The sequence below is a fragment of the Nerophis lumbriciformis genome, linkage group LG25 (assembly GCF_033978685.3).
Source record: "Nerophis lumbriciformis linkage group LG25, RoL_Nlum_v2.1, whole genome shotgun sequence".
Classification (NCBI taxonomy): domain Eukaryota; kingdom Metazoa; phylum Chordata; class Actinopteri; order Syngnathiformes; family Syngnathidae; genus Nerophis; species Nerophis lumbriciformis.
The window spans coordinates 16520891-16548669 of NC_084572.2; the positions used below are offsets into that span (position 1 = coordinate 16520891).

The 27779-nt window shown below is 39.1% G+C and overlaps 1 protein-coding gene across 4 annotated transcripts in view; it reads right to left on the reverse strand.

The window, feature by feature from the left end:
- The window catches only part of dnah6 (dynein, axonemal, heavy chain 6), a 163908-nt gene that overhangs the window by 12548 nt on the left and 123581 nt on the right, over positions 1 to 27779 (reverse strand). For 3 of the 4 annotated variants that reach the window (XM_061983898.1, XM_061983899.1, XM_061983897.1), the window contains 6 exons: positions 24237 to 24427; positions 18118 to 18278; positions 16832 to 16920; positions 3027 to 3173; positions 2787 to 2925; positions 2471 to 2590 (listed from right to left, as the gene is read on the reverse strand). In XM_061983898.1, the coding sequence (XP_061839882.1) occupies positions 2471 to 2590; positions 2787 to 2925; positions 3027 to 3173; positions 16832 to 16920; positions 18118 to 18278; positions 24237 to 24427 (847 nt within the window). Of the gene's footprint in view, positions 1 to 2470; positions 2591 to 2786; positions 2926 to 3026; positions 3174 to 16831; positions 16921 to 18117; positions 18279 to 24236; positions 24428 to 27779 lie in introns of those variants that run through there. The other variant, XR_009817684.1, reaches the window with a different exon arrangement.

Sequence of the window (27779 nt, forward strand, 5' to 3'; positions counted from 1 at the left end):
TTTGTTTCATCTGACCACAGAGAAAAGGTGATGCCTTTAATCACAGGAACACCATTCTCACCGTCAAGCATGATGGTGGTAGTATTATGCTCTGGACCTGTTTTGCTGCCAATGGAACTGGTGCTTTAAACGGGACAATGAAAAAGGAGGATTACCTCCAAATTCTTCAGGATAACCTAAAATCATCAGCCCGGAGGTTGGGTCTTGGGCGCAGTTGGGTGTTCCAACAGGACAATGACCCCAAACACACGTCAAAAGTGGTAAAGGAATGGCTAAATCAGGCTAGAATGAAGGTTTTAGAATGGCCTTCCCAAAGTCCTGACTTAAACGTGTGGACAATGCTGAAGAAACGAGTCCATGTCAGAAAACCAACAAATTTAACTGAACTGCACCAATTTTGTCAAGAGGAGTGGTCAAAAAGTCAACCAGAAGCTTGCCAGAAGCTTGTGGATGGCTACCAAAAGCGACATGTAACCAAATATTAACATTGCTGTATGTATACTTTTGACCCAGAAGATTTGGTCACATTTTCAGTAGACTCATAATAAAGTCATAAAAGAACCAAACTTCATTTTTGGTACCCAACAAGTATGTGCTCCAATCACTCTATCACAATAAAATAAGAGTTGTAGAAAGTATTGGAAACTCAAGACAGCCATGACATTATGTTCTTTACAAGTGTATGCAAACTTTTGATCGCGACTGTATGACTGTATATATAGACATATGTATATATATATATATATATGTGTATATATATATATATAAATATATATATATATATATATATATATATATATATACAAATGGAACGAGCAGGTTTGCTATATTCTGGCTTTTTACACCTGTATTGTTGCAAATTTTCATGAATATGCACTGTATATACAGTTTAAAAACGATATACATTTTTATGGATTTCAATTTTTGCCCTGTGCAAGTCGATGAAACATTCTAGACTCATCACGTAAAATTGAGTGCGAAAATCTACAAGAAACGCATCATCAAAGCCATGTAGCGTCCTTATTGAGGGCTCGCTAGTGCGTCTTAAGTCTGTCACAATTTGAGCCACTTCTAAGTTGATAATCCTCTTCTTCACAGCTGCAAATACTTTTTGAAGTACAGTGGAACCTTGATATACCAACTTAAGTGTTTTTTTAACATGGTCCGTCAACCAAAAGGTCGTATAGTGAATCAGAGTTCCCCATAAGAATTAATGTAAACATGAATAATTGGTTCTAGCCTCGACAAAAGTCTCTATTTTAGTCAAAACTGCATATTTTGAAGACTATAATGTGCATATCCATAAGTACATATATATATATATATATATATATATATATATATATATATATATATATATATATATATATATATATGTATGTACATATATATATATATATACATATGTATATACTGTATATATATATACTGTATATATATATATATATATATATATATATATATATATGTCCGCCAACCAAATGGTCGTATAGTGTGAAGTGAAGTGAAGTGAATTATATTTATATAGCGCTTTTCTCTAATGACTCAAAGCGCTTTACATAGTGAAACCCAATATCTAAGTTACATTTAAACCAATGTGGGTGGCACTGGGAGCAGGAGGGTAAAGTGTGCAGTTTTTTACTAAAATAGGGACTTTTGTCGAGGCTAGAACCAATTATTCATGTTTACATTGATTCTTATGGGGAACTCTGATTCAGTATACAACCTTTTGATTGGCGGACCATGTTAAAGAACCACTTAATAAGTTGGTATATCAAGGTTTCACTGTACTTCAAAAAATTCTACTGTATTTGCAGCTGTGAAGAAGAGGATTATCAACTTAGAAGTACTGGGGGACAGCGTGGTGCGGTTGGGAGAGTGGTTGTGCCAGCAACCTGGTGGTTCCTGGTTCAATTCCCACCTTCTATCATCCTAGTCACGTCCGTTGTGTCCTTGAGCAAGACACTTCACCCTTGGTCCTGATGGGTATTGGTTAGCGCCTTGCATGGCAGCTCCCGCCATCAGTGTGTGAATGTGGAAATGGTGTCAAAGCGCTTCGAGTTCCTTAAAAAAGGTAGAAAGCACTATACAAGTATAACCCATAAAAGTGGCTCTAATTGTGACAGACTTAAGCCGCACTAGCAAGCCCTCATTAAGGACGCTACATGGCATTGATGATGCGTTTCTTGTAGATTGTCGCACTCAATTTTACGTGACGAGAATGTTTCACCGACTTGCATAGGGCAAAAATTTAAATCCATAAAAGTGTATATCGTTTTTAAACTGTATATACAGTGTATATTCATGAAAATTTGCAACAATACAGGTGTAAAAAAGCCAGAATATAGCAAACCTGCGTTCCATTTGTTGTCCACAGTAATCGTTTCTATCGAGCAAGTCTAATTGAGACATCTGGTTGTTTTAGGAAACGGTCAAGCGGATAAAGAGCCAAACAGAAAGTGAAAGGTACCAGATGATGAGAAGGTATAACCGGGCTCTAGGGTGTTTGGCGCAAAGAAGCCCTTAAGGATTGTCCTGAGGCAGCGTTGGTCCCAGACATCTGTCACTCTGCCTCCATATGTGATCTCATCTGGGGATACATTTGGGATATCATGACATCTTACACATTATTATTATCAAAACATCAGATAATGTGTCTTCATAGATTTCATAGTCACTTGTAGATCAGAGGGACACTATGATATTGAAGGCCTGTTATAATGATTTCAAATAGTATTTAACAACATGGATGGACATATAGCAGTGGTGTAATAATGTTTTCCTACTCGTGATGTAAACGAGAGCATCCCAGGGGATAGTGCCATCTTTGCAGTAAAGGTTGAGGTTGAGCAGAGCACACTCTCTGTCGCTGTCACTGAACTCATAGCGGATGTTCCAGCCCAAAGGACCAAACTTCTTACGCTCCTAAAGTGCATATGGACATTGGGACCAAATATCACATACAACAGAAAGTCAAGTACTACATCTTAGTGTCTGTGTAAGGCAGCAAAGCTAAACTTTTGAACCTGAATGATTGCATGAAAAAAGCAGATTCCAAAAATCATTTTCTTCCAGTGCAGCCCTAGTAAATGTTCTTCAAAGAAGTTGACGGAGATCTCGGTGAAGGCTCGTCTGATGTTGGCTCGTAGGCCTTTGGGAGGTTCATTGGTAACCTGGAAAGATAAACAGGATTATACATAATTATATTACATTACATTTAAGGCTGGGCGATAGGGCTGAAAACCATCACAATATAAGTTTTTATATTGATTGATATAAATAATTATTGATTTTATGACTTATTTATTAACCTCTAAAGGCCTTAGTGGCCACATGCGTGGACAGCACCTTTTAGCTCTTATTTCCAAAATTGTGTACACTACTGAATTGGGGTCCTATGCCGACATATGGACACTTATACTGCTATCTGGTGGTGTCAGAAGAGTATAACATACAATGGATTTTGGAAAAAAAAGTGTAAAAATAAAAATTTGCATGTCACTACACATGAAGTACACGTTTGTACACTTATGGACTAAGTACATCATATTAAAAGATGATTTTTAGTTTTTATTCTAATTAGGGTTGAATAAGCCCAAATAGCAAAGAGAAATACAAAAAACATGTAAACAAACAGCTTGGGCCTTAAGAGGTTAAGACTGCCAATATATACAGTAATACAATTTCCAATTTACTAAGGGTGCTGCTTATCAGTGGAAAATGTGTCTGGTAGCCAGGTAGTAAAATAATTGTAGTAAATTTGAAGATAGTTGCAGTTTCAAGACACTAGATGGCAGTAGTGTATAAGCTATTGAACACTACACAGAGTAGTTTGGGGAGCTCGTCATTAAACCAACACTTTGGATGTGTCAAGAGGTTGCCGCACCATCTGCATTAAAATCAACAAAACTAAAGACAAGTTTCTGTTATTCAGTAGTATCTAGATATCACAGTTTCTCTACCCTCTCCATGCAGTTAATCCACAGCCAGATAGAAAGGCGCTACAACCAAACTTGGTAGATACTGATACCTGATTGGCTGTTAGCATGTCACACCCATTACTCAGTGACACTTCCTATTTTTCTGTTTAGCTGGGTTTCCAGAACACGAGTGACTTCATGCAACGAATCTTGCTTCAACATTTCTGGTTTCTTTCGACCAAACAATATGAATATGTATCAAATGTTTTATCAAACGCTTTTTATATTGATATCGATTACCGTATTTTTCGGAGTATTAGTCGCACCGGCCAAAAATGCATAATAAAGAAGGAAAAAAACATATATAAGTCGCACTGGAGTATAAGTCGCATTTTTGGGGGAAATTATTTGATAAAACCCAACACCAAGAATAGACATTTGAAAGGCAATATAAAATAAATAAAGAATAGTGAACAACAGGCTGAATAAGTGTACGTTATATGATGCATAAATAACCAACTGAGAACATGCCTGGTATGTTAACGTAACATATTATGGTAAGAGTCATTCAAATAACTATTGATTGATTGATTGATGGAGACTTTTATTAGTAGATTGCACAGTACAGTACATATTCCGTACAATTGACCACTAAATGGTAACACCCGAATAAGTTTTTCAACTTGTTTTAAGTCGGGGTCCACTTAAATAAATTCATGGTTAACTATAACATATAGAACATGCTATACGTTTACCAAACAATCTGTCACTCCTAATCGCTAAATCAGATGAAGTCTTATACGTCTAGTCTCTTACGTGAATGAACTAAATAATATTATTTGATATTTTACGGTAATGTGTTAATAATTTCACACATAAGTCGCTCCTGAGTATAAGTCGCACCCCCGGCCAAACTATGAAAAAAACTGCGACTTATAGTCCGAAAAATACGGTATGTGTCTATCGCGATGTATATCAATATTGTTTTATCGGCCCAGCCCTAATGACATTACATATACGGTCTATTTACGAGATTGCAACCACAGAATACAAAACAAAACCTGATCAATGGCAGCCAGGTGGCAGCAGTATCCATCACTGTAGGAGCCTAAATGCTGTTTAAGTTAATTTACATCATCCGTACGACCAATATGCCAGTCGCAGATGGAGACAAGTACAATTCCTTGCGGATATCTTCTGGAAACGCTGGTGTAAGGAATACCTAGCGAAACTTCAAGAACGTCAGCGATGGTCTTCACCTAGAAGAAACTTTCGTGTTGGAGACGTGGTGCTGATCGTGGACGATACTTCACCCAGAAATTCCTGGCCACTTGGAAGAATTCTAGAGACTTTTCCTGGTGGGGACGGACTTGTTCGTCAAGTTCAAGTGAAAACTAAGACTAACGAGCTTCGTCGCCCTATTACAAAGCTATGTCTTCTTTGAGAAGTATTAAGGTTATTTAGGCACCTTGAATTTGAGTTAACATGTTTAAGTAATTGTTTCAAGGACATTGATAACAATTAGGGGCCGGTAATGTAGGAGCCTAAATGCTGTTTAAGTTAATTTACATTTTTATGGAAGGTGCTTTATGTTTATTCAGCCAAAATGGGACTATTTATTTGCATAATACGAAAATGTATATATTTGCATGCTTAGAATAATTATTACATTTGTCTAAACAGTTTGATGACGTAACTGTGTAAATTGCATATATGGCGGAAGGATCTGTGTGGTAGGTTGGTTTTTGGACACAGGGCATTATGGGTAATGGCAGTCAGGTGCGGGGGAATTGAGCCACACAGTTTTTTGACCTCACTCTTACTTTTTCTTAGTCTTGCTTTTTCTAACACCTACTGTAACAAACTCTTTATTTTGCCATTCATTTGTTCCCACATCGTTATTGTTTTACGTTTTTGAATTATTAAGTAAACGATACAAAACGAAGAGGAGCGTCTGGAGTTTTGTTTAATGTCGCCGCAGCAAGCGGAGCGGGAGAAAGTAGAGGAGCGTCAAGCTAAAGGCTTAATTAGGAATCTATATTTTAGTCCAAAAACTTGCTCTTTGTGGATTAAGAGGAACGTGGAACCACCTGACTGGAAAAGAACAGAGGAACAAGCCTGCAAGAGGACGCGAGCAGGTACGTGAGTGCACGCTGCTTGAAAGAGAGAGAGAGAGAAGCTCGTCTGGGTGCGACGCTGCTGCACATCTGCATTTTTTATTGACTCGTTGTGGAAATATTGGCTTGTTATGGATGCACAAGACAGTGGAAAAAGGACAGTAAAAATGACCGAGAAGGCTGTAGAAGAGCACAAGGCGAGAAAGATGCAGGCACGCAGGAGCGCACTGGCTCAATTGACTTGTTTGATGACGCAGATTGAGCACTTAATGGAGGAGGATGCTAATGTGGACGCTGTAAAAAATCAGCTTTGTGTGGACTTTAGTGGATTGCAGCAAGAATTTTCTGATCTTAATTCTGATGTTCAGAAATTCATGTCTGAGGAGGAGTTTGTGGAAGATCAAAACAACTGGTTTAATCCAAATCATAAAATGATGGAGGACTTTTTCTGGAAATGTGAGGAGTGGATGAAAGATGTTTTTAAGCGTGTTGAGCAAGCGGAAGAATGCAATAGACAAGTGTCACCTGCAGATAATCGCTCTACATCAACAAAGCGGACCGCTAGAAGTCAAAGTAAAACTGAATCACGAAGCGGAAGTTCACGTTCTTCATATTCTTCTGTCAGATTAAAGGCGGAAATGGAGCGTGCATCATTGAAAGCAAAGGCGGCAGCTTTACAAGAAAAACTGGCCATAGAACAGGAAGAAGCTGCAATAAAAGCTCGAAAGGAAATGCATGCAATCCAAACTGCACTTGCTGAATGTGATGCTAAAATGGAGGTCTTACAAAACTACGAAAACACACAAGAAGAAGACGGTATCAATACAGCTGACGAGAAGGATGGTAGAAGACTTACTAGTCCTAACACACAAGTACCACCACCCACCTTACCAACACACAGCATTAAATATGATGCTCCCCCCACAGCTATTCAAATGACTACATTTGCACCAAAGACTGAAATTAAAGATCAGGCATTAACACTTGATGGGCTTTGCCAAGCAATTTCTCAGCAAGCCAACGTCACAGAGTATCTCGTGAAGAGTCACAAGGCATCTCTACTTCCAGATCTTTCCATTCCAACATTCAAGGGTGACCCCCTGGAATACAAATCCTTTATTGGGGCCATAGAACATGGAATTGAAAGTCGCACTAATGACAATCGGGATCGTCTTCAATTTTTGCTACAGTATACAAGTGGACAACCACATGAGTTGGTTAAGAGCTGCATCCATATGGAATCATCAACAGGCTACACTAAAGCAAAACAAATGTTAAAGGAGTTTTTTGGTGATGACTTTAAGATAGCAGAAGCCTACATAACAGAAGCCATGGAGTGGCCAACAATCAAGCCAGAAGACGGTGTTGCCCTTCAGTCCTTCGCATTATTCCTCACAGGCTGCTCTAACACAATGACAGACATTAACTACATGGAGGACTTGGACAACACAGCTAATATAAAGGCACTGACAAACAAACTTCCATATAAACTCAGGGAACCTTGGAGGAAGTTTGCATGCGACTTGCAAGAAAGAACAAAGACAAGAGTTCAGTTTAAGGATTTTGTGGACTTTGTAAACCGGCAAGTCAAGTATCTTTTGAATCCGCTTTATGGAAACATAAAATAAACCACCATGAACACGAAAGATTCTGTGAGACAGAAAATAAAACCACAATATGTAGAAACCCTCAAACCAAAAAAGGTGTTTACAACAGTCGTTGTGCCCCCCAAGACAGAAAATGATAACCACATCATAACAAAAACACGCACAATTTCGGTGGACTTTATTGGAAAACCTTGTGTTTATTGTAACGGAGAGCAACACAGCCTTACAGTTTGCAAGAAATTCAAGAGCAAGCTACACAAAGACAAGATTGACTTCTTGAGAAGCAAATGTGTATGTTTTGCATGTTTAAAGCATGGACATATGAGTAGTATCTGCAAACAAAAACTTCAATGTCAAGAATGCTCTAGACAGCATCCCACATTATTACACATTGGTCATAAAGACTCCAGAGAAGAAATCACAAAGGACAATTTTGAACAGCAAACAATATCAAGTGCCCTTGTACAAACAACTGAAACCTGTGGTTTCACTGGGGCCGGTAGAGAAGATTGTGTTCTTTCGATCCTTCCCGTTTACATCAAGGCACAAAAAGGAACCAAGACAGTGATCACGTATGCCTTCCTGGACCCAGGTAGTTCAGCTACTTTTGCCACAGAGTCACTGCTAAACCAACTGAATGTGAGTGGACGCAATGTAAGCATCTCGTTGCGAACAATGGGAAACGACACAGTCGTGAACACAAGCATCGTGACTGGCTTGGAAATCAGCAGCTTGGACGGAAAAGAGTTTGTGGAACTAAAGGAAGTCTATACACAGAAAGACATTCCTGTCTCTAAGGACAATATTCCCCGACAAGAGGATATTGATAGGTGGCCACACCTAAAGGAGGTGAGAATACCTAATATTCAAGCCAAGATTGGATTACTCATTGGAGTAAACGTTCCCAAAGCGATGGAGCGACTGCAAGTGGTTAAAAGTGTGGATAATGGACCATACGCTGTGAGAACGATGCTAGGCTGGACAGTAAATGGACCACTCGGAGGTAGAAGTGACAAAACTACAATGGACAAATTGACAGGAATTACTGCAAACAGAATTTCAGTGGTGAAGCTTGAGGAGCTTTGGCAGCTGCAGTTCAAGCACGACTTTCCTGATGCTGGACAAAAAGAAAACATTGAGATGTCCAAGGACGACCATCAGTTTATCAATATGGTGTCTCAAACTGCAGTAATTAAAGATGGCCACTACAATATTTGCCTTCCAGTGAAGAAGAAGCCTTTGGCTATGCCAAATAACAAGGCAATTGCAGAGCAACGTGCACTTCAAAAATGTGCAACAGACTTTGCGGACGAGTTTGGACAGGAAACAGCAAGGTCTGTCAACAATAATTTTTATGTGGATGACTGTCTTAAGTCAGTTGCTGATGAAGATACAGCCATTACCCTGTGTGCCGAGTTGAGAAAAATGTTGGCAAAAGGAGGATTTCGGCTGACAAAATGGTCAAGCAACAACAGGAAGTTGCTTAACTCGATCCCAGAAAAGGAAAAAGCACAGGGTTTTCAAGATCTGGACTTGGATGAGGATTACCTGCCAATGGAGAGAACATTAGGCATCCAGTGGTGTGCCGAATCAGACCAATTCAAGTTCAAGATCAACCTCAAAGATAGACCATACACTAGGAGAGGATTGCTTTCCATAGTAAGTTCAATTTTTGATCCTTTCGGCTTTCTAGCTCCAGTAATATTGCCTGCTAAAAGAATTCTGCAAGATCTATGTCGGCAGAAATATAGTTGGGATCAAGACCTGCCAGACATAGTGATTGAGAGATGGAAAAAGTGGATCTCAAGTCTGTCACAGCTTGAACATTTTGGAGTTGACAGATGCATCAAGTTAAAGCAGTTTGGTGTGCCAGCCTTTGCGCAGCTTCATCACTTTGCTGATGCAAGTGAAGATGCCTACGGAACCACAAGCTACTTGCTGATGCACTTTTCAACAGGTGAAGCTCAATCCACCTTGATCATGGCAAAGACGAGGGTGGCGCCCCTAAAGTATCCGACTATTCCTCAAATGGAATTGACTGCAGCCACAGTTGCTATAAAGATGGATAAGCTTCTGAGAAAAGAGCTTGAACTGGAGATCCAGGAGTCTATCTTTTGGACAGATAGCACGGCGGTGCTCAAGTACTTAAACAGTGAGTGTACCCGATTCAAGACGTTTGTTGCAAACAGGGTCGCGGCAATCCTGGAGCACTCTCAGACATCTCAGTGGAGATATGTTAACACCACTCTGAATCCCGCTGATCATGTCTCAAGAGGACAGACCGTGGAAGCATTTTTGAAAAATGAGAGCTGGCTCTCAGGACCAAGTTTCTTGCTCAGCTCACAAGACCAGTGGCCTAAAAATCCAGATCCTGGAATGCTGGATATGGACGACCTAGAGGTCAAAAGAGTGACTCATGTATACGTCATTCAGACACAAGAAGCCAAAGATTTTGTGGATCAGTGGATGAACCATTATTCCTCTTGGACAGCATTGAAGCGTGCTGTTGCCTGGTTTCTAAAACTCAAAGATCTGCTGAAAGAGCTGAAGGAAAAAAGAAACGAACTAAGAACATCAGGAGAAGAAAGTAAGATGCTTGAATTCAAGAAAGATGTCGAAGGAAAGTGTCTGACTTGTGATGACATGGCTAGAGCAGAAACAGAAATTGTGAAGTTCTGTCAAAGACAAAGTTTCAAAGAAGATTGGGCGATGCTGGAGAAAAATCAAAGAGTAAAGAAAAGTAGTTCACTTTTCAAGTTAAATCCAATTCTTCAAGATGGAGTTATGAGAGTTGGTGGAAGGTTGAGCCGTATAGCAATGCCTAACTACTCCAAGCAGCAAGCCATATTGCCTAAGGATTCACACATCACAAGGCTTGTGTTGAGACATATTCATGACCTAACAGCTCACGCCGGAAGGAATCACATGATGGCCAATCTACGTCAGAAATTTTGGATACCCGGAGCCATTGGAGCCATCAGAAGGTTTTTGTCCAGGTGTGTCATCTGTAAAAGACTCCATGGAGCCGCTGGAAAGCAACTCATGGCAGATCTACCAACATGCAGGGTCCTACCTGACGATCCACCTTTCACAAGAGTCGGTGTGGACTACTTTGGTCCGTTCCAAGTGAAGAGGGGAAGAGGACATGTAAAGAGGTATGGCGTCATCTTCACGTGTCTTGCTTTAAGAGCCGTACATCTGGAAGTCGCATCCTCACTCGACACCAATGCATGTCTTAATGCAATCAGAAGATTTCTAGCCAGAAGAGGACAAGTCAAAGAGATTTATTCCGACAACGGAACCAACTTTCGGTCAGCTGACAGCGAAATGAGGAAATCAATCAAAGAATGGAACACCAAGAAGATTTACGAACACTTGCTACAAAGAGGTATCCAGTGGCATTTCAATCCACCAGCAGGATCTCACCATGGAGGAAGCTGGGAGCGGCTAATCCGTTCAGTGAGAAAAATACTGAGTGTTACCGTAAAGGAACAAGTTTTGGATGAAGAGGGTCTTTATACCTTGTTTTGTGAAGCCGAAGCAGTCATAAACGGCAGACCCATTACAAAGACATCCTCAGACCTCAACGACTTGGAGGCTCTCACACCCAACCATCTGTTATTGCTGAAGGTTAAACCTGAGCTACCTCCAGGAGTGTTTCATCCGTGCGACCAATATGCCAGTCGCAGATGGAGACAAGTACAATTCCTTGCGGATATCTTCTGGAAACGCTGGTGTAAGGAATACCTAGCGAAACTTCAAGAACGTCAGCGATGGTCTTCACCTAGAAGAAACTTTCGTGTTGGAGACGTGGTGCTGATCGTGGACGATACTTCACCCAGAAATTCCTGGCCACTTGGAAGAATTCTAGAGACTTTTCCTGGTGGGGACGGACTTGTTCGTCAAGTTCAAGTGAAAACTAAGACTAACGAGCTTCGTCGCCCTATTACAAAGCTATGTCTTCTTTGAGAAGTATTAAGGTTATTTAGGCACCTTGAATTTGAGTTAACATGTTTAAGTAATTGTTTCAAGGACATTGATAACAATTAGGGGCCGGTAATGTAGGAGCCTAAATGCTGTTTAAGTTAATTTACATTTTTATGGAAGGTGCTTTATGTTTATTCAGCCAAAATGGGACTATTTATTTGCATAATACGAAAATGTATATATTTGCATGCTTAGAATAATTATTACATTTGTCTAAACAGTTTGATGACGTAACTGTGTAAATTGCATATATGGCGGAAGGATCTGTGTGGTAGGTTGGTTTTTGGACACAGGGCATTATGGGTAATGGCAGTCAGGTGCGGGGGAATTGAGCCACACAGTTTTTTGACCTCACTCTTACTTTTTCTTAGTCTTGCTTTTTCTAACACCTACTGTAACAAACTCTCTTTATTTTGCCATTCATTTGTTCCCACATCGTTATTGTTTTACGTTTTTGAATTATTAAGTAAACGATACAAAACGAAGAGGAGCGTCTGGAGTTTTGTTTATTGTCGCCGCAGCAAGCGGAGCGGGAGAAAGTAGAGGAGCGTCAAGCTAAAGGCTTAATTAGGAATCTATAATCACTTTTAATTCAAATGCACTTAAAGGCCTACTGAAACCCACTACTACCGACCACGCAGTCTGATAGTTTATATATCAATGATGAAATCTTAACATTGCAACACATGCCAATACGGCCGGGTTAGCTTACTAAAGTGCAATTTTAAATTTCGTGCGAAATATCCTGCTGAAAACGTCTCGGTATGATGACGTCTGCGCGTGGCGTCACGGATTGTAGAGGACATTTTGGGACAGCATGGTGGCCAGCTATTAAGTTGTCTGTTTTCATTGCAAAATTCCACAGTATTCTGGACATCTGTGTTGGTGAATCTTTTGCAATTTGTTCAATGAACAATGGAGACAGCAAAGAAGAAAGCTGTAGGTGGGAAGCGGTGTATTGCGGCAGGTGTTGTGCTGGATAACGCACCCCCGCCGTAGAATGCACCCCTTGACTGGTGTGCCGGATAACACAGCCGGTGTTTCATTGTTTACATTCCCGGAAGATGACAGTCAAGCTTTACCATTGGCCTGTGGAGAACTGGGACAACAGAGACTCTTACCAGAAGGACTTTGAGTTGGATACGCAGACACAGTACCGTGAGTACGCATGCAGCTGCGGCTTCCAAACATTTGATCGCTTGCTCATACGTGCGTGCCGCTACGTGCATGTCATGTACTGTACGTAACTTTGGGGAATATGTGCTGTATGAACTTTGGGGAGGTGAACGGTACTTTGGGCTGAGGGATTGAGTGTGTTGTGCAGGTGTTTGAGTTGTATTGGCGGGTTATATGGACGGGAGGGGGGAGGTGTTTGTTATGCGGTATTAATTTGTGGCATATTAAATATAAGCCTGGTTGTGTTGTGGCTAATAGAGTATATATATGTCTTGTGTTTATTTACTGTTTTAGTCATTCCCAGCTGAATATCAGGTCCCACCCGCCTCTCACAGCATCTTCCCTATCTGAATCGCTCTCACTGCCCTCTAGTCCTTCACTCTCACTTTCCTCATCCACGAATCTTTCATCCTCGCTCAAATTAATGGGGAAATTGTCGCTTTCTCGGTCCGAAGATGTGAGGAGCTCCACAACCTGTGACGTTACGCTACTCGTCTGCTACTTCCGGTACAGGCAAGGCTTTTTTATCAGCGACCAAAAGTTGCAAACTTTATCGTTGATGTTCTCTACTAAATCCTTTCAGCAAAAATATGGCAATATCGCGAAATGATCAAGTATGACACATAGAATGGACCTGCTATCCCCGTTTAAATAAGAAAATCGCATTTCAGTAGGCCTTTAAGCACTGTTTGAGCCAAAGCACACTGGAAAATGCATATGAAAAGTGTCATTACACCTCAAGTCCACCAGTTGGTGGCAACAACGATAGATGACAGACACCAAGGTGTCCAGTTGTACAAACTGTTGGACTGCTATACTGTATGTGCTCATAGGAGAAAATATTTTAGGCCATGTCCACACAAATATGTATACTTAAAAAATGCAAAGTGTTTTTCGGACTATAGAGCCATATTTATCTGTATAATCCGCACCGACTAAATTTTCAGAAGAAAGTAAAATGTTCTCTATATATTAACTGCACCGGACTATAAGACACAGACATATACTGTACGTTGTGTATTTAGTTATTTACACAGAAATATTTTGTAAATACATGTAATACAATGTTAATTTTTTGCAAAAGGTGCCTGTAACACGACAGAAAAATGGCTGATCAAACAAAACAGAAGTCATCTAGCCACTAGCTGCGAAAGCTCGCTCTACAATCAGCTAAACAAACTCATTAACTCCACTGTGACATTTTGGTGAAATTACTGAGGAATTTGTGCAAATGAAACAATACAAAAACAATCCCATTGTAAGGTAATAACACTAACACAGTCACTTGTAAACGTGTTAGCATATTAGCTAACGCTTGATTACCGCTACATTACGATAGCATGCACAAATATGTATGAAAACATTACTATCAAACATGTAATGGTTTATTAAGTATGAATTGTTTTAGTTATACAGTATCTTAAAACTTACAAACGTTTCTTGGAGTGATGAATAAAAAAAAACGAGTAGAATCGCTATGGACAACGAGTGGCACTTGTACTTCCAGTTCAAGGCAATAAACAGAAGGAAATACCGTAGATGTTTAACCCGCAGCACCTGCAATGAGCAAACTTGTCTGAAAGATGGTGCCATAACACATACAATTATCACATTTTCAGTGTCTCTGTCTGTGTTTTATGAAACCTATTTGTTGAATCCAAAATATTGTGGTCTTTGACAACCCCTGAGCTACTGTACTGTACATTATAGCCATTCTTTCCATTTAAAAAATATAATATGCAGTGTAAATTGTCTATAGCGACAACTCAATGGGATTAACAAAAGTGGCCACTATAGTCAATCCTGATAGGATTTTGCTCGGTTTTCTTTTGATTGTTGAAATTGAAAATGTTAAGTTAAATCATATACTGCATCTGATGTTTAACATGTTTTATACCACACAGACTTAAATATAGACCCTAGAAATGGCAGTAAAAGCACATACTCAGAGCTCATTGTCAAAATACTGTACTGTTTAAAATATACCATGTAACAATTATAATTACAGAAATTAACACCACCTTTGTCTGCTGTCTGCTCTGTCGTCCGCAAGTTGCAGACATTATCCGTGTATGTTTTACGCTTGAAAAGTGTTTGTTAATCTTAAACATTAATTTATGTTCCAACACATTTTAACCCAAAACGTTAAGAACAATTTTGAACTGTCATGTAAATGATGCCTCTTTGCTAGGTCAGCATTGCAAACTAAAATATGTTCTTAATTGTCTTACCAGGATTAATTCATTTTAAACAAAAATTTAAATACATGTTGTGGAGGGGGGCGTGGCCTGCGGGCCTGCCGCGGAACTGGGTGTGCAAGGACCGGCCTCGAAGACAGCGACAGGTGAGTAGATGGCCCAGGTGGGCCTAGTTATCTAATCACCTGTCGCCTTTATTAGCAGCAGCCGGACGAGACACGTGGTTGGAGTTGGAGTGGGAGCCAGAGAGAGAGAGAGAGATTCAGAAAAATACATTTCGCTGAAAAGCAAAAGCCTTGCACTATTTTATGGAAATAAAACAGTGTTGTACCCTTGATTCGGGCTCTCGTGGCAGTGTGTGGTGGTCCGAGGAACCCACTAGAGGGCAACCTCTACACATGTAAACTAGGACATTTTTAAATATGTACTACATTACCAAGAAGGCTTAGCGCTGGTAAACAGGACAGGAAGTAGTCTGAACTATGCAGGGGGAGAACAAATGTGGCGTTTAAATAATAAAGAGTTAATATATATACATGTTGTTGTTCCTGCTTTGTATGCAAAAGAAACAAATATAAGTTTTGAGGGGCGGCATGGCGAAGTTGGTAGAGTGGCCGTGCCAGCAATCAGAGGGTTGCTGGTTACTGGGGTTCAATCCCCACCTTCTACCATCCTAGTCACGTCCGTTGTGTCCTTGGGCAAGACACTTCACCCCTTGCTCCTGATGGCTGCTGGTTAGCGCCTTGCATGGCAGCTCCCGCCATCAGTGTGTGAATGGGTGAATGTGGAAATAGTGTCAAAGCGCTTTGAGTACCTTGAAGGTAGAAAAGCGCTATACAAGTATAACCCATTATAAGACAGCTGACATGCGCTTTTGAGCTCAGGGATGAATTCAATTAACGAAAATGTCGCTGTTTGGCCAAAAAGTGGGGATATGGGGTGCCAAATGTCAAAGTTCAGTCACATTTTTCTAGTAGATATATTTCTCAGATATAACTCACTTTTCTCAGATTTAGCAAATTTTCATCACATTTAACTTTAAATTATATTAAATATCTAAATGTTAAATTTAAACCTAAATCTTGAATATAAATCTATCCATCCATCCATTTTTCTACCGCTTGTCCCTTTCGGGTTGCGGGGGGTGCTGGAGCCTATGTTAAATATAAATCTTTATGTTAACACTAAACCCAAATCCTAAATATAAATATATATTTGAAATATACATCTATTTGTTAAATATAAACTTAAACCTAAATGTGAGTGCTAAATGTTACAGCTAAATCTAAATGTTAAATCTAAACCTAAATATTAAATATAAACTTAAAAGTTGAATCTAAACCTAAAAGTTGAATCTAAACCTAAATAATCAATCTAAATCTAAATGTGAGCGCTAAATCTCTCGCCAAATGAAAGCTGAATAATTGGATGACATTATTCCACCAATCAATCGCCTCTCTGCTGCAAAGCCGCTCCCACATCTCTGCCTATCATACTACCATTGCTCTGCGTTTGACTCATTTCACATGATCAAACATTTTCTAACGTTTCAAGAAATAAAAAAAGTATCGATTGCTAATATTGTATGGAATTAATATCGATATTCGCCAATAATCAATACTCCAATGTCGGTATCGTATCGGAAGTGAAAAAGATGGAGGACACTAAAAATAATGTCAATTTTTATCTGTTATACACTCGTGTGTGTGTGCTTATGTGTGAATATATGTTGGGGGTATGGATATGAATATTATGACATTTTTCAGTTCATGTACAGTATAATGCTAATATAGATATGAGATACAGTAAATGCTGCGTGAGTTTACCTTGACAGAGTTTTGCAGCACGGTGACAGGAAATACTTTGGTAGGCATGGAACTGAGAAACAACCGGAAGTTCTCGTGGATTATTGTGTCTGTGGAAGAAAAGCGCATGAAATATAATAAGTATTGATTAATTGAAAGTATTTATTTCTATGTATTGATTTATTTGTAAGTGTTTATTTGAAAGAATGGATTTATTTGAAGGTATTTATTTATTTGTTAGCATTTATTTGTTAAGTATTGATTTATTTTTAAGTATTTTATCAATTTTAAGTATTGATTTAGTTGTAAGTATTGAATTATTTGTAAGATGATTTATTTGCAAGTATTAAAATATTTGTAAGTATTGATTTATTTGTATGTATTGATAAAGTTTTCATTCTTACACTGAATTGTTAGATATAAAGTGGCTGACTTTGAGCTTACTAACGTGATTATGTAAATACATAATCTTTTATATTATGTAAAAAAATGGAACAAGATTAAGTTACTTTTTGTGTCTGTGTACATCACATCGATGTTTTATTGGTTAACTTTCACGAATGTTTGCATGTTGTTAGTGTAACAAGCTAGAGGGAAATGGGCTCACAAGCCAATACGTATAAACTAATAAAAAATAGTATGTTCAGGTTTGGTTCATACTTTTTTAAGCAAAATAAGGTTTCTAACAGGGAAATTAAAACACATATAGTAACTGCTGCTTATGATTCGTTTTTTTTTATATATATCATCTGTTGCCTTTATTGCAAAGATTCGGGAGTACTGAGGAATTCAGGAATATTTTGCATTACAATATATTTATTCTACTTAATATTTAAATAAAAAAATATTCATAAATAAAGTAGCTGTTAACATTACTATTGTTTAATGTATCAGGTTTAACTATAAGATGGAAATAAATCTCCTGATGTTAGTCTTTTTTTTCCTCTCCTGTAAAAACAATATCTTTGCTTTTATAATGTAACATTTTGTTTGTTCGCTTTTGTTCTATTTTTTCTCTTCGGCTGTCCTGATGGCAGATCTATTTCTGTCAACATGTCAGTGTAAAAATGAAAGCCCGCGATCCAAGCAGGTCACAACTTAAAGAGGATTCTGTCAATGTGTGTCCTCCATTGACCACATGGACAGAGTCCTTGGTCAGCCGGACACTTCAAATTTGGACACAGACAATAACTCTAATTAATATTAATGACACTTAGTAACTGCTTTATATTGTTCTTGGATGAGCTGTGGACGTAAATATGAGTACAGGTTTTTAATTGCATAACATGTATGAAGTGTTTCTTTACCAGGCTCAGCAAAAGTCTTTATGAGCTCCTCCATGGCGAGCATCCAAGAAACGGCTAAATGACAGTTCTGCAAGAAAACCCAGCCTCCACTCGCTAAAGCTGAAATAATCATTTTCTCTGCTATAGGTCCTTGTCCTTGACCGAGAGAGATAGACTCCACCCTAAAAGTTAGAAAACGAAACATTTTCAAACATTCTTCAGTCCAGATGAGGACTACGGCTAAATGATAGTAATAGAAGCGGCACCGCACTGTGTATGGACATTAGACATGCTGAGACTAAGTGTTTATTGCAGCGAGCTATCAAATTCTAGCCGGTGTTCTGGCAAATCATGCAACCTCCTGCATGTGGGTTTAAGAAGGAATTCATAAATGTAATTGTGTATCCCATTTGAAGAAATCTTTTATAAGCATACAATCTTGAGCCAAGAGAACATCCAGACACGGCCGTGGTAAAGATAGACTCGGCCAGTAGTTCTCAAACTTTTTTCACCTTTTACTACCTCAGAAAAAACTTGTCTCTCCAAGTAATACCATAATGACCAACATTAAAACCCATTAGCATAGTAGGCCTAAGTGTTCATTAAAAACAAGTATCTATACACACAGTTTGAACAGCAACACTTTGTTTGAATATAGGAAGCTAAAACACTGTACTTTAATCTAGTGATTATTTGGAGTACCACTAGATGGAGCCCACTAACCACTAATGGTACATAGGGATGTCCGATAATATCGGCCTGCCGATATAGTCGGCCGATAAATGCGTTAAAATGTAATATCGGAAATTATCGGTATCGTTTTTTTTTTTTATCGGTATCGTTTTTTTAATTGTATTTATTTTTTATCAAATCAACATAAAAAACACAAGATACACTTACAATTAGTGCACCAACCCAAAAAACCTCCCTCCCCCATTCACACAAAAGGGTTGTTTCTTTCTGTTATTAATATTCTGGTTCCTACATTGTATATCAATATATATCAATACAGTCTGCAAGGGATACAGTCCGTAAGCACACATGATTGTGCGTGCTGCTGGTCTACTAATAGTACAAACCTTTAACAGTTAAAGGGGAACATTATCAGCAGACCTATGTAAGCGTCAATATATACCTTGATGTTGCAGAAAAAAGACCATATTTTTTTTTAACCGATTTCCGAACACTAAATGGGTGAATTTTGGCGAATTAAACGCCTTTCTAATATTCACTCTCGGAGCGATGACGTCACAACGTGGCGTCACATCGGGAAGCAATCCGCCATTTTCTCAAACACCGAGTCAAATCAGCTCTGTTATTTTCCGTTTTTTCGACTGTTTTCCGTACCTTGGAGACACCATGCCTCGTCGGTGTGTTGTCGGAGGGTGTATCAACACGAACAGGGACGGATTCAAGTCGCACCAGTGGCCCAAAGATGCGAAAGTGGCAAGAAATTGGACGAAATTTGTTCAAAATACGAGGATGTGGGGAAAGCCGACGAAATGGTCAGTCGTTTGTTCCGCACACTTTACCGACGAAAGCTATGCTACAACAGAGATGGCAAGAATGTGTGGATATCCTGCGACACTCAAAGCAGATGCATTTCCAACGATAAAGTCAAAGAAATCTGCCGCCAGACCCCCATTGAATCTGCCGGAGTGTGTGAGCAATTCAGGGACAAAGGTCCTCGCTAGCATGGCAAGCATTGGCGGCAGTTTGTTCCCGCAGACGAGCGAGCTAAACCCCCTATCGACCCTAGCTTCCCTGGCCTGCTGACATCAACTCCAAAACTGGACAGATCAGCTTTCAGGAAAAGAGCGTGGATGAGGGTATGTCTACAGAATATATTAATTGATGAAAATTGGGCTGTCTGCACTCTCAAAGTGCATGATGTTGCCAAATGTATTTCATATGCTGTAAACCTAGTTCATAGTTGTTAGTTTCCTTTAATGCCAAACAAACACATACCAATTGTTGGTTAGAAGGCGATCGCCAAATTCGTCCTCGCTTTCTCCCGTGTCGCTGGCTGTCGTGTCGTTTTCGTCGGCGGTTTCGCTTGCATACGGTTCAAACCGATATGGCTCAATAGCTTCAGTTTCTTCTTCAATTTCGTTTTCGCTACCTGCCTCCACACTACAACCATCCGTTTCAATACATGCGTAATCTGTTGAATCGCTTAAGCCGCTGAAATCCGAGTCTGAATCCGAGCTAATGTCGCTATAGCTTGCTGTTCTTTCCGCCATGTTTGTTTGTGTTGGCTTCACTATGTGACGTCACAGGAAAATGGACGGGTGTTTATAACGATGGTTAAAATCAGGCACTTTGAAGCTTTTTTTAGGGATATTGCGTGATGGGTAAAATTTTGAAAAAAACTTTGAAAAATATAATAAGCCACTGGGAACTGATTTTTAATGGTTTTAACCATTCTGAAATTGTGATAATGTTCCCCTTTAATTTTACTAATTTTCATTAATTACTAGTTTCTATGTAACTGTTTTTATATTGTTTTACTTTCTTTTTTATTCAAGAAAATGTTTTTAATTTATTTATCTTATTTTTATTTTATTTTTTTTAAAGTACCTTATCTTCACCATACCTGGTTATCCAAATTAGGCATAATAATGTGTTAATTCCACGACTGCATACATCGGTTGATATCGGTATCGGTTGAAATCGGTATCGGTCATTAAAGAGTTGGACAATATCGGAATATCGGCAAAAAGCCATTATCGGACATCCCTAGTGGTACACATACTACAGTTTATTAATCACTGGACTAGGCTCATCAGCTGATCTCCAACCAATTAAAAAAAGACAAAACTTGGCCTGATAACTGTTTGCAACCTTTATGTGGATACCTGTAGGCCACCGACTTTCTAAAGTAGCACGGAATGACGTAACTACACCCGTACGTAATACACGCATTAACCTTACAACCTTGCTGTGCCAGAGCAGAGCTTTGGAACGTTTTCCCATCTGATATTTGTAATATTGACTTTCTTCATAACTTTAAATCCAGACTCAAAACCCACATATTCAAAATTGCACTCACTGTAACTGTCCTTCTTTTGTTTGTTACATACATGCTTGTTGTCCTTTGTTGTTTGAATAGTTTTATCTGAATATTGTAAAGTGTCCCTGATTTTTTTTAATTTGGCCATAAATTAAATGTGTCATTAGTATTATTACTATTATTATAAGCCGTCCGGGAGTGTTCTCGTTACATGTTTTGGGTTGAAAAAGTTACCTTTTGGCAGGTTGCAAACAGACCCTTTAACAATAGAATTAAACAATTAATAATTATTTTAGCTATCTTAAAATTAAATTATTGAGAGTGTTTCCAACTATTCCTGGTGCACTTTACTGAAAATAATAAAATGTATTATCATAATAATAATTATTGTATTATTTAATAAAACCACTATTGTTAACATTGATATTAGGGCTGTCAAAATTAACAAGTTAACTCATGTGCTTAATTACAAAAACTACCGCATTAATCAAACAGTTAGATTAATCACGCAATTTATTTTGCCCATACAAGCTCTTTTACCTTACCTTTTTGGGGGAATGTTGCCAGTCATTCACAATCATTATGAAATGGATGGATTAAAAAAAAAAAAAAATCTAAATATTAAATACATGTGAATACAAGTCCACTTACAGTGAAGCCAACGGGAGCTCCACTATTCCGCCCATAAAATCTGATAAATACCCATTCAAAAAGCGCCAACAATAACCAATTTACATTTTGTGACTTGAATATTAACCAAATATTAGTGATATTGTTGTTATAAGCGCTAACGTAGACAAACTATTTATAGCGGCGCAGAGATCACTTCAAGTGTGCCTATGTTTACATCATCGACTGATCAGCAGCTTCCTCACTTCCTTGCTCCCTGTAAATTTATTCTAGATCATAAATCATGCATCTCACCTGGACAGAAGATGTCTGAATAGGTATTCCGACAAGTTGGGACACTTTGACAGCCATATAGGACCTGGAACTGGCGAGAACGACACTAAAAGCAGATGTTCTCCCCGCTCCGTTACTTCGCAAGGATTATGACACATTTTTAATTTAAATGGAAATATATGAACATCCCTGCAGTCAGCATCCTAATGACAGCGGACCTTATACCGTAAGTGGTGTTTTAATATGTTTGTTGGCTCTCATAAAGTCGTCAGTGAGCAAAAATCAGTGATGAAAAAAAAAAGAAGCATACATCGTGATGCGTTTTTTTAAATGAATGCTCAGTGTATGCTTAAAATTATCAAAATATGTAAATATTAAATGTTATTATAAATGTGCCTGTTACTACATTACACATATACTTACATAATGTATATAAAACCCTAATGGAGGTGTTTGGATGTTTTTTAGGGGCTTTATAGGCAGAATTGAAAGGCTCCCATTGGCGCCATTGTAAGCGGACTTTTGATTGCATTAAAAAAAAATCCATCTGTCGTCTAAATAATTGTGAACGATAGGCAACATTCCCAAAAAAGGTGCAGTTCCCCATTAACCAGTATGCAGGGAGTTATAAAATCACTGCATACATCAGTACAAAAATTAATGAGGAGATACTGACTGGTGTGGTCGTTGGCAAATTTTACTACAAAAAACAGCCTGAAAGATCTTTAAATAAAACTGTTACCAGTTATTTTTGCACATAACTGAGATGCATTCAAGTAAAATGTTTAAAATGTTCCTGGATAACATTCTGACAAAAACATTTGCATTTTTGTACAAATATTAGGGTCTTTTCTTGAGCAAATTTTAATTATGCAAGCGAGTAATCACCTGTAATTAATCAAGATGAATCCTTTTGTCAAAATGTGATTGAGCTAATTAAAAAAAGATCATTTGACATCCTTGATTAAGATACTTTATTATATATATATATATATATATATATATATATATATATATATATATATATATATATATATATATATATATATATATATATATATATATTATTATTGCAATTTTTGCATTTCAGAATTGTGTTTACTGGATAATTACCTGCCAGAAGATTTTTAAGTTTTATCATATATAAAAAAAATAACAATAGACGCTGTTTACACAAAGGTTAAGCAGTTTTATGTTTTTTTTTATTTTGGTTACTTCCAGTATTGTACCTCAAATGGGTAGTATTATTACTTTTCTACATTCATAACACTTCCTTGTCGTTTATACAACATGTAATTTTATTAGAAATAGCAATGGAGGAGGATGCATGTGCATGTACGAGCCAGTCTGCCTAACAAAAACAGGATAGACAAGAAGAAGGAGCTTATTAATTACAGCGTCAGACTAGAAAGGCAGACTTGCGCAAAACTCTTTGGGTAAATTTCTACCATATATGGAGATGCTGTATATCCGCTGACTTCACCGATAGGAAAAACGTCACAAATTGGGCACATTCCAAATGGCTACTTTGGAGCAATTATGAAGGAGAGCAAGATTATTTTATAAATATTTCCGCCTTGCCTTCATGGTTTAAATTACAATTTTTGGGACTTATGCAGATCCCAATTACACAAAAACATGTAACAATAGGTAAGAAAAGTTGTTTTTGCATAATAGGTCCCCTTTAACTGAACTGAACCATGATGTTAAAAATGGCAGTAGTTACATATAGATCATACACACATCAACAACTTGACATAAACGGTCAATTCCTATTAATGAATAATCATCCACAAGTTCTATTATTAGTTGGCCATAAGTCAACATTGTCAGCCACCTTTTCACTTTTGTGTACAACAAAACTTGTGTTGTTATTTTATGCTGTCTGCTGATCAAGTTGTCAGGGCCAATTCTCCAATATTATAGTTTGTCGAATCTTTGTTTTGTATCCATATTTTTGGACGTGCTGTAATGAAACAACTGGAAATATGTGATGTATTACATTGTATCGTATGCATGTTCGAAATAAACTGAAACTGAACTGAACTGAAATATTGCCAAATTAACATACTAAACCATGACGAAGGCATATCGTAACAAACCAACTATCTCTCGTTGCTAAATCATTTATTCTGGATCACATTTCTTTGACCGTTTGGTTGAAGTTGCTTCTGATACAACAAAGTAGTTAACAATTATTCAAGAACCTTTTACACTGTTGTACCTGTCAAGACAACCCCTCTCTTTAGCAAAGCGCTGGAAGGCGCCCATGGGGTCGGATCCGGTGCTGAGGATGAAGACGAGTGGCGTTGATGGTGACATGTCGTTGTATAGATTAGCCAGATCAATGGGAGGGTTTTCCACAAACTGCTTCCCTAAGCTGACAATCACAAATTCTGTTGCTGCAAAAACAACCTGGTCAAGGAAGAAATACAATTTTTTTTACTACACTAGATATCATTTTGGTAACTTTCATTTTAGAAACCAACCACCAACGTATGGTGCCTAAAGCCTGCTCAGTGGCCTTGTGGTTAGAGTGTCCGGCCTGATCGATAGGTCGTGAGTTCAAACCCCGGCCGAGTCATACCAAAGACTATAAAAATGGGACCCATTACCTCCCTGCTTGGCACTCAGCATCAAGGGTTGGAATTGGGGGTTAAATCACCAAAATGATTCCCGAGCACTGCCACCTTTGCCGCTCACTGCTCCCCTCACCTCCCAGGGGGTGGAACAAGGGGATGGGTCAAATGCAGAGAGTAATTTCATCACACCTGACTATCAGTGGTACTTTAACTTTAAAGAGTGAAAGTCCACTGACAAAAAAACGTAATTATTTGTGACAAGCTGAAGGCTGAATCCCAATTCTAACCCTTACTCCTTGTTTTAGCCCTTCGCTGTCAGTTTTGCACGCTTATGTCGGAAATCTCCTGTAAGGTTAAAAGACGTGCTTAGTGCCAAGGAGTGATTAAACCTCAAAACCAGGTGTGCTACCAACCAAACTTGAAACCAAGTGTTAGGGGCACATAAATGAAGATAATTGTAAACATTATTGATTTTCAAAGTAATGACACTTTTGCTTCATCAGGTATTCAATTAGTTGCTACTCCACGTAATTATTACTATTTTTGAAATGTATTTTTATATTTTAAAATCGCTCACCTTTTTTATTTATTTACATTTGAATAAATATTTAAGACATTTTATTTTGTTATTAAAATTTACTGCAATTCATGAATGATTCAACAGTTAATAGACTTTCAAAATTTACATTAGCCATGTTTTCTCATTGTTATTTTAAAATTAAAATCGCTTGTCAAACAAGCAAGCTAACGTGGTTGTAGCTAGTAAACTGCATGTCAGACTAACAGCAGACTTCACTACAATTTACCACATTTTAGTGCATGATTTGACAGCTACTTGACTTTTAAAATTTACATTAGCCATGTTCAGAATTTCCATCCATCCATTTTCTACCACTTTATCCCTTTCGGGGTCACGGCGGGTGCTGGAGCCTATCTCAGCTACAATCGGGCGGAAGGCGGGGTACACCCTGGACAAGTCGCCACCTCACCGCAGGGCCAACACAGATAGACAGACAACATTCACACTCACATTCACACACTCGGGCCAATTTAGTGTTGCCAATCAACCTATCCCCAGGTGCATGTTTTTGGAGGTGGGAGGAAGCCGGAGTAACCGGAGGGAACCCACGCAGTCACGGAGAGAACATGCAAACTCCACACAGAAAGATCCAGAGCGCAGGATCGAACCCAGGACCTTCGTATTGTGAGGCAGATGCATTGTTCAATTTAAATAATATGAGCTAGTTAATGCAGTTGTGGCTTGTAAACTACGACATACGACTAAAAGCAAACAGACTTCTATTTCAAAATTTACAATGGCCAAGTTTTGAATGTCTATCCATCTTCTTCCGCTTATCTGAGGTCGGGTCGCGGGGGAAGCAGCCTAAGCAGAGAAGCCCAGACTTCCCTCTCCCCAGCCACTTCGTCTAGCTCCTCCCGGGGGATCCCGAGGCGTTCCCAGGCCAGCCGGGAGACATAGTCTTCACAACATGTCCTGGGTCTTCCCCGTGGCCTCCTACCGGTCGGACGTGCCCAAAACACAACAGGAGCAGCGGCTTTACTTTGAGCTCCTCCCTAATGACAGAGCTTCTCACCCTATCTCTGAGGGAGAGCCCCGCCACCCGACGGAGGAAACAAATTTTGGCCGCCTATACCCGTGATCTTGTCCTTTCGGTCATAACCCGAAGCTCATTACCACAGGTGAGGATGGGAATGTAGATCGACTGGCAAAATGAGAGCTTTGCCTTACGGCTCAGCTCCTTCTTCACCACAACGGATCGATACAGCGTCCGCATTACTGAACGCGCCGCACCGATCTCACGATCACCTCTTCCCTCACTAGTGAACAAGACTTTGAGGTACTTGAACTCCTCCACTTGGGACAAGATCTGTTTTTATTATAAAATTGCTCTTCATTGTGGGGCGGCATAGCTCGGTAGGTAGAGTGGCCGTGCCAGCAACTTGAGGGTTCCAGGTTCGAGTCCCGCTTCCGCCAGCCTAGTCACTGCCGATGTGTCCTTGGGCAAGACACTTTACCCACCTGCTCCCAGTGCCACCCACACTGGTTTAAATGTAACTTAGATATTGGGTTTCACTATGTAAAGCGCTTTGAGTCCATAGAGAAAAGCTCTATATAAATATAATTCACTTCACTTCACTTCATGACCAGCAGCTTAACGCAAATTGAAAATATTGTAGCTTCTGACTACTGTGACCAGCACCTCCTCTGGCTAAATTAGGGTCCAAAGAATATTTGTATTCGGATGACATAGTTTTGAGTTAAGAGCTTCGTCATAGAACCAATTGAGTTCGTAAGTTGAGTTACCACGGTATATCCTTATTGGAACAGTTAGGAGCTAGGAATAAGTTTGCAGTAAAATTTCATATAAAGCAAATGTGTCATTCATTAACATTTTACATGCTCCTCTGTATGCAAAATGGAGCACACACGTATCGTGGCCATACACACATAAAAAAGCACAGTTGCAGTCTATTCAGCGTATAGGGAGCACCCTATACACCAGACCTGGGCATTCGGCGGCCCGCGGGCCACATCCGGCCCTTTGTGCGTCCCTGTCCGGCCCGCGTGAGGCCAATCATAAATTACAAAATACATTTTAAAAAGTATCTATGTCGAGTGTGCAATACAACGGTGCTGCTTTTGTTTTGAAAAGCGTTATTTGTATTACTTCCGTGTGGACGTATGCTCCTGCGCGATTGTGAGTGAATGTGAACAGCAGCAATCACAAATTACAAAATAAATTTAAAAAAACATCTATGTCCTGCGTGCAATACAACTGTGCTGCTTTTATTTTGAAAAGTGTTATTTATGGGCGTATGTTCGTGTGTAACCTGTGAGTGAAGGTGCACAGCGACTAGTGATGCCCGGTTATCCCCGAGACGCTAAAAAGAGAAAAGTTAATGACGAATGCCGTGTTTTCAACAAGACATGGACTGCCAAGTAGGGGTGTAACGGTACGTGTATTTGTATCGAACCGTTTCGGTACGGGGGTTTCGGTTCAGTGCGTAGGTGTACCGAACGAGTTTCCACACGGACATATTAAGTAGCGTACTGCACGTTGTGTAAACAATACTCAAAATGCCAGACATTTGAGGCATTTAAGAAACTCCGCCCGGACAGTTCCGCAAAAGAAGACATGTCCGGTGAAAAGAGGACGTGTGGT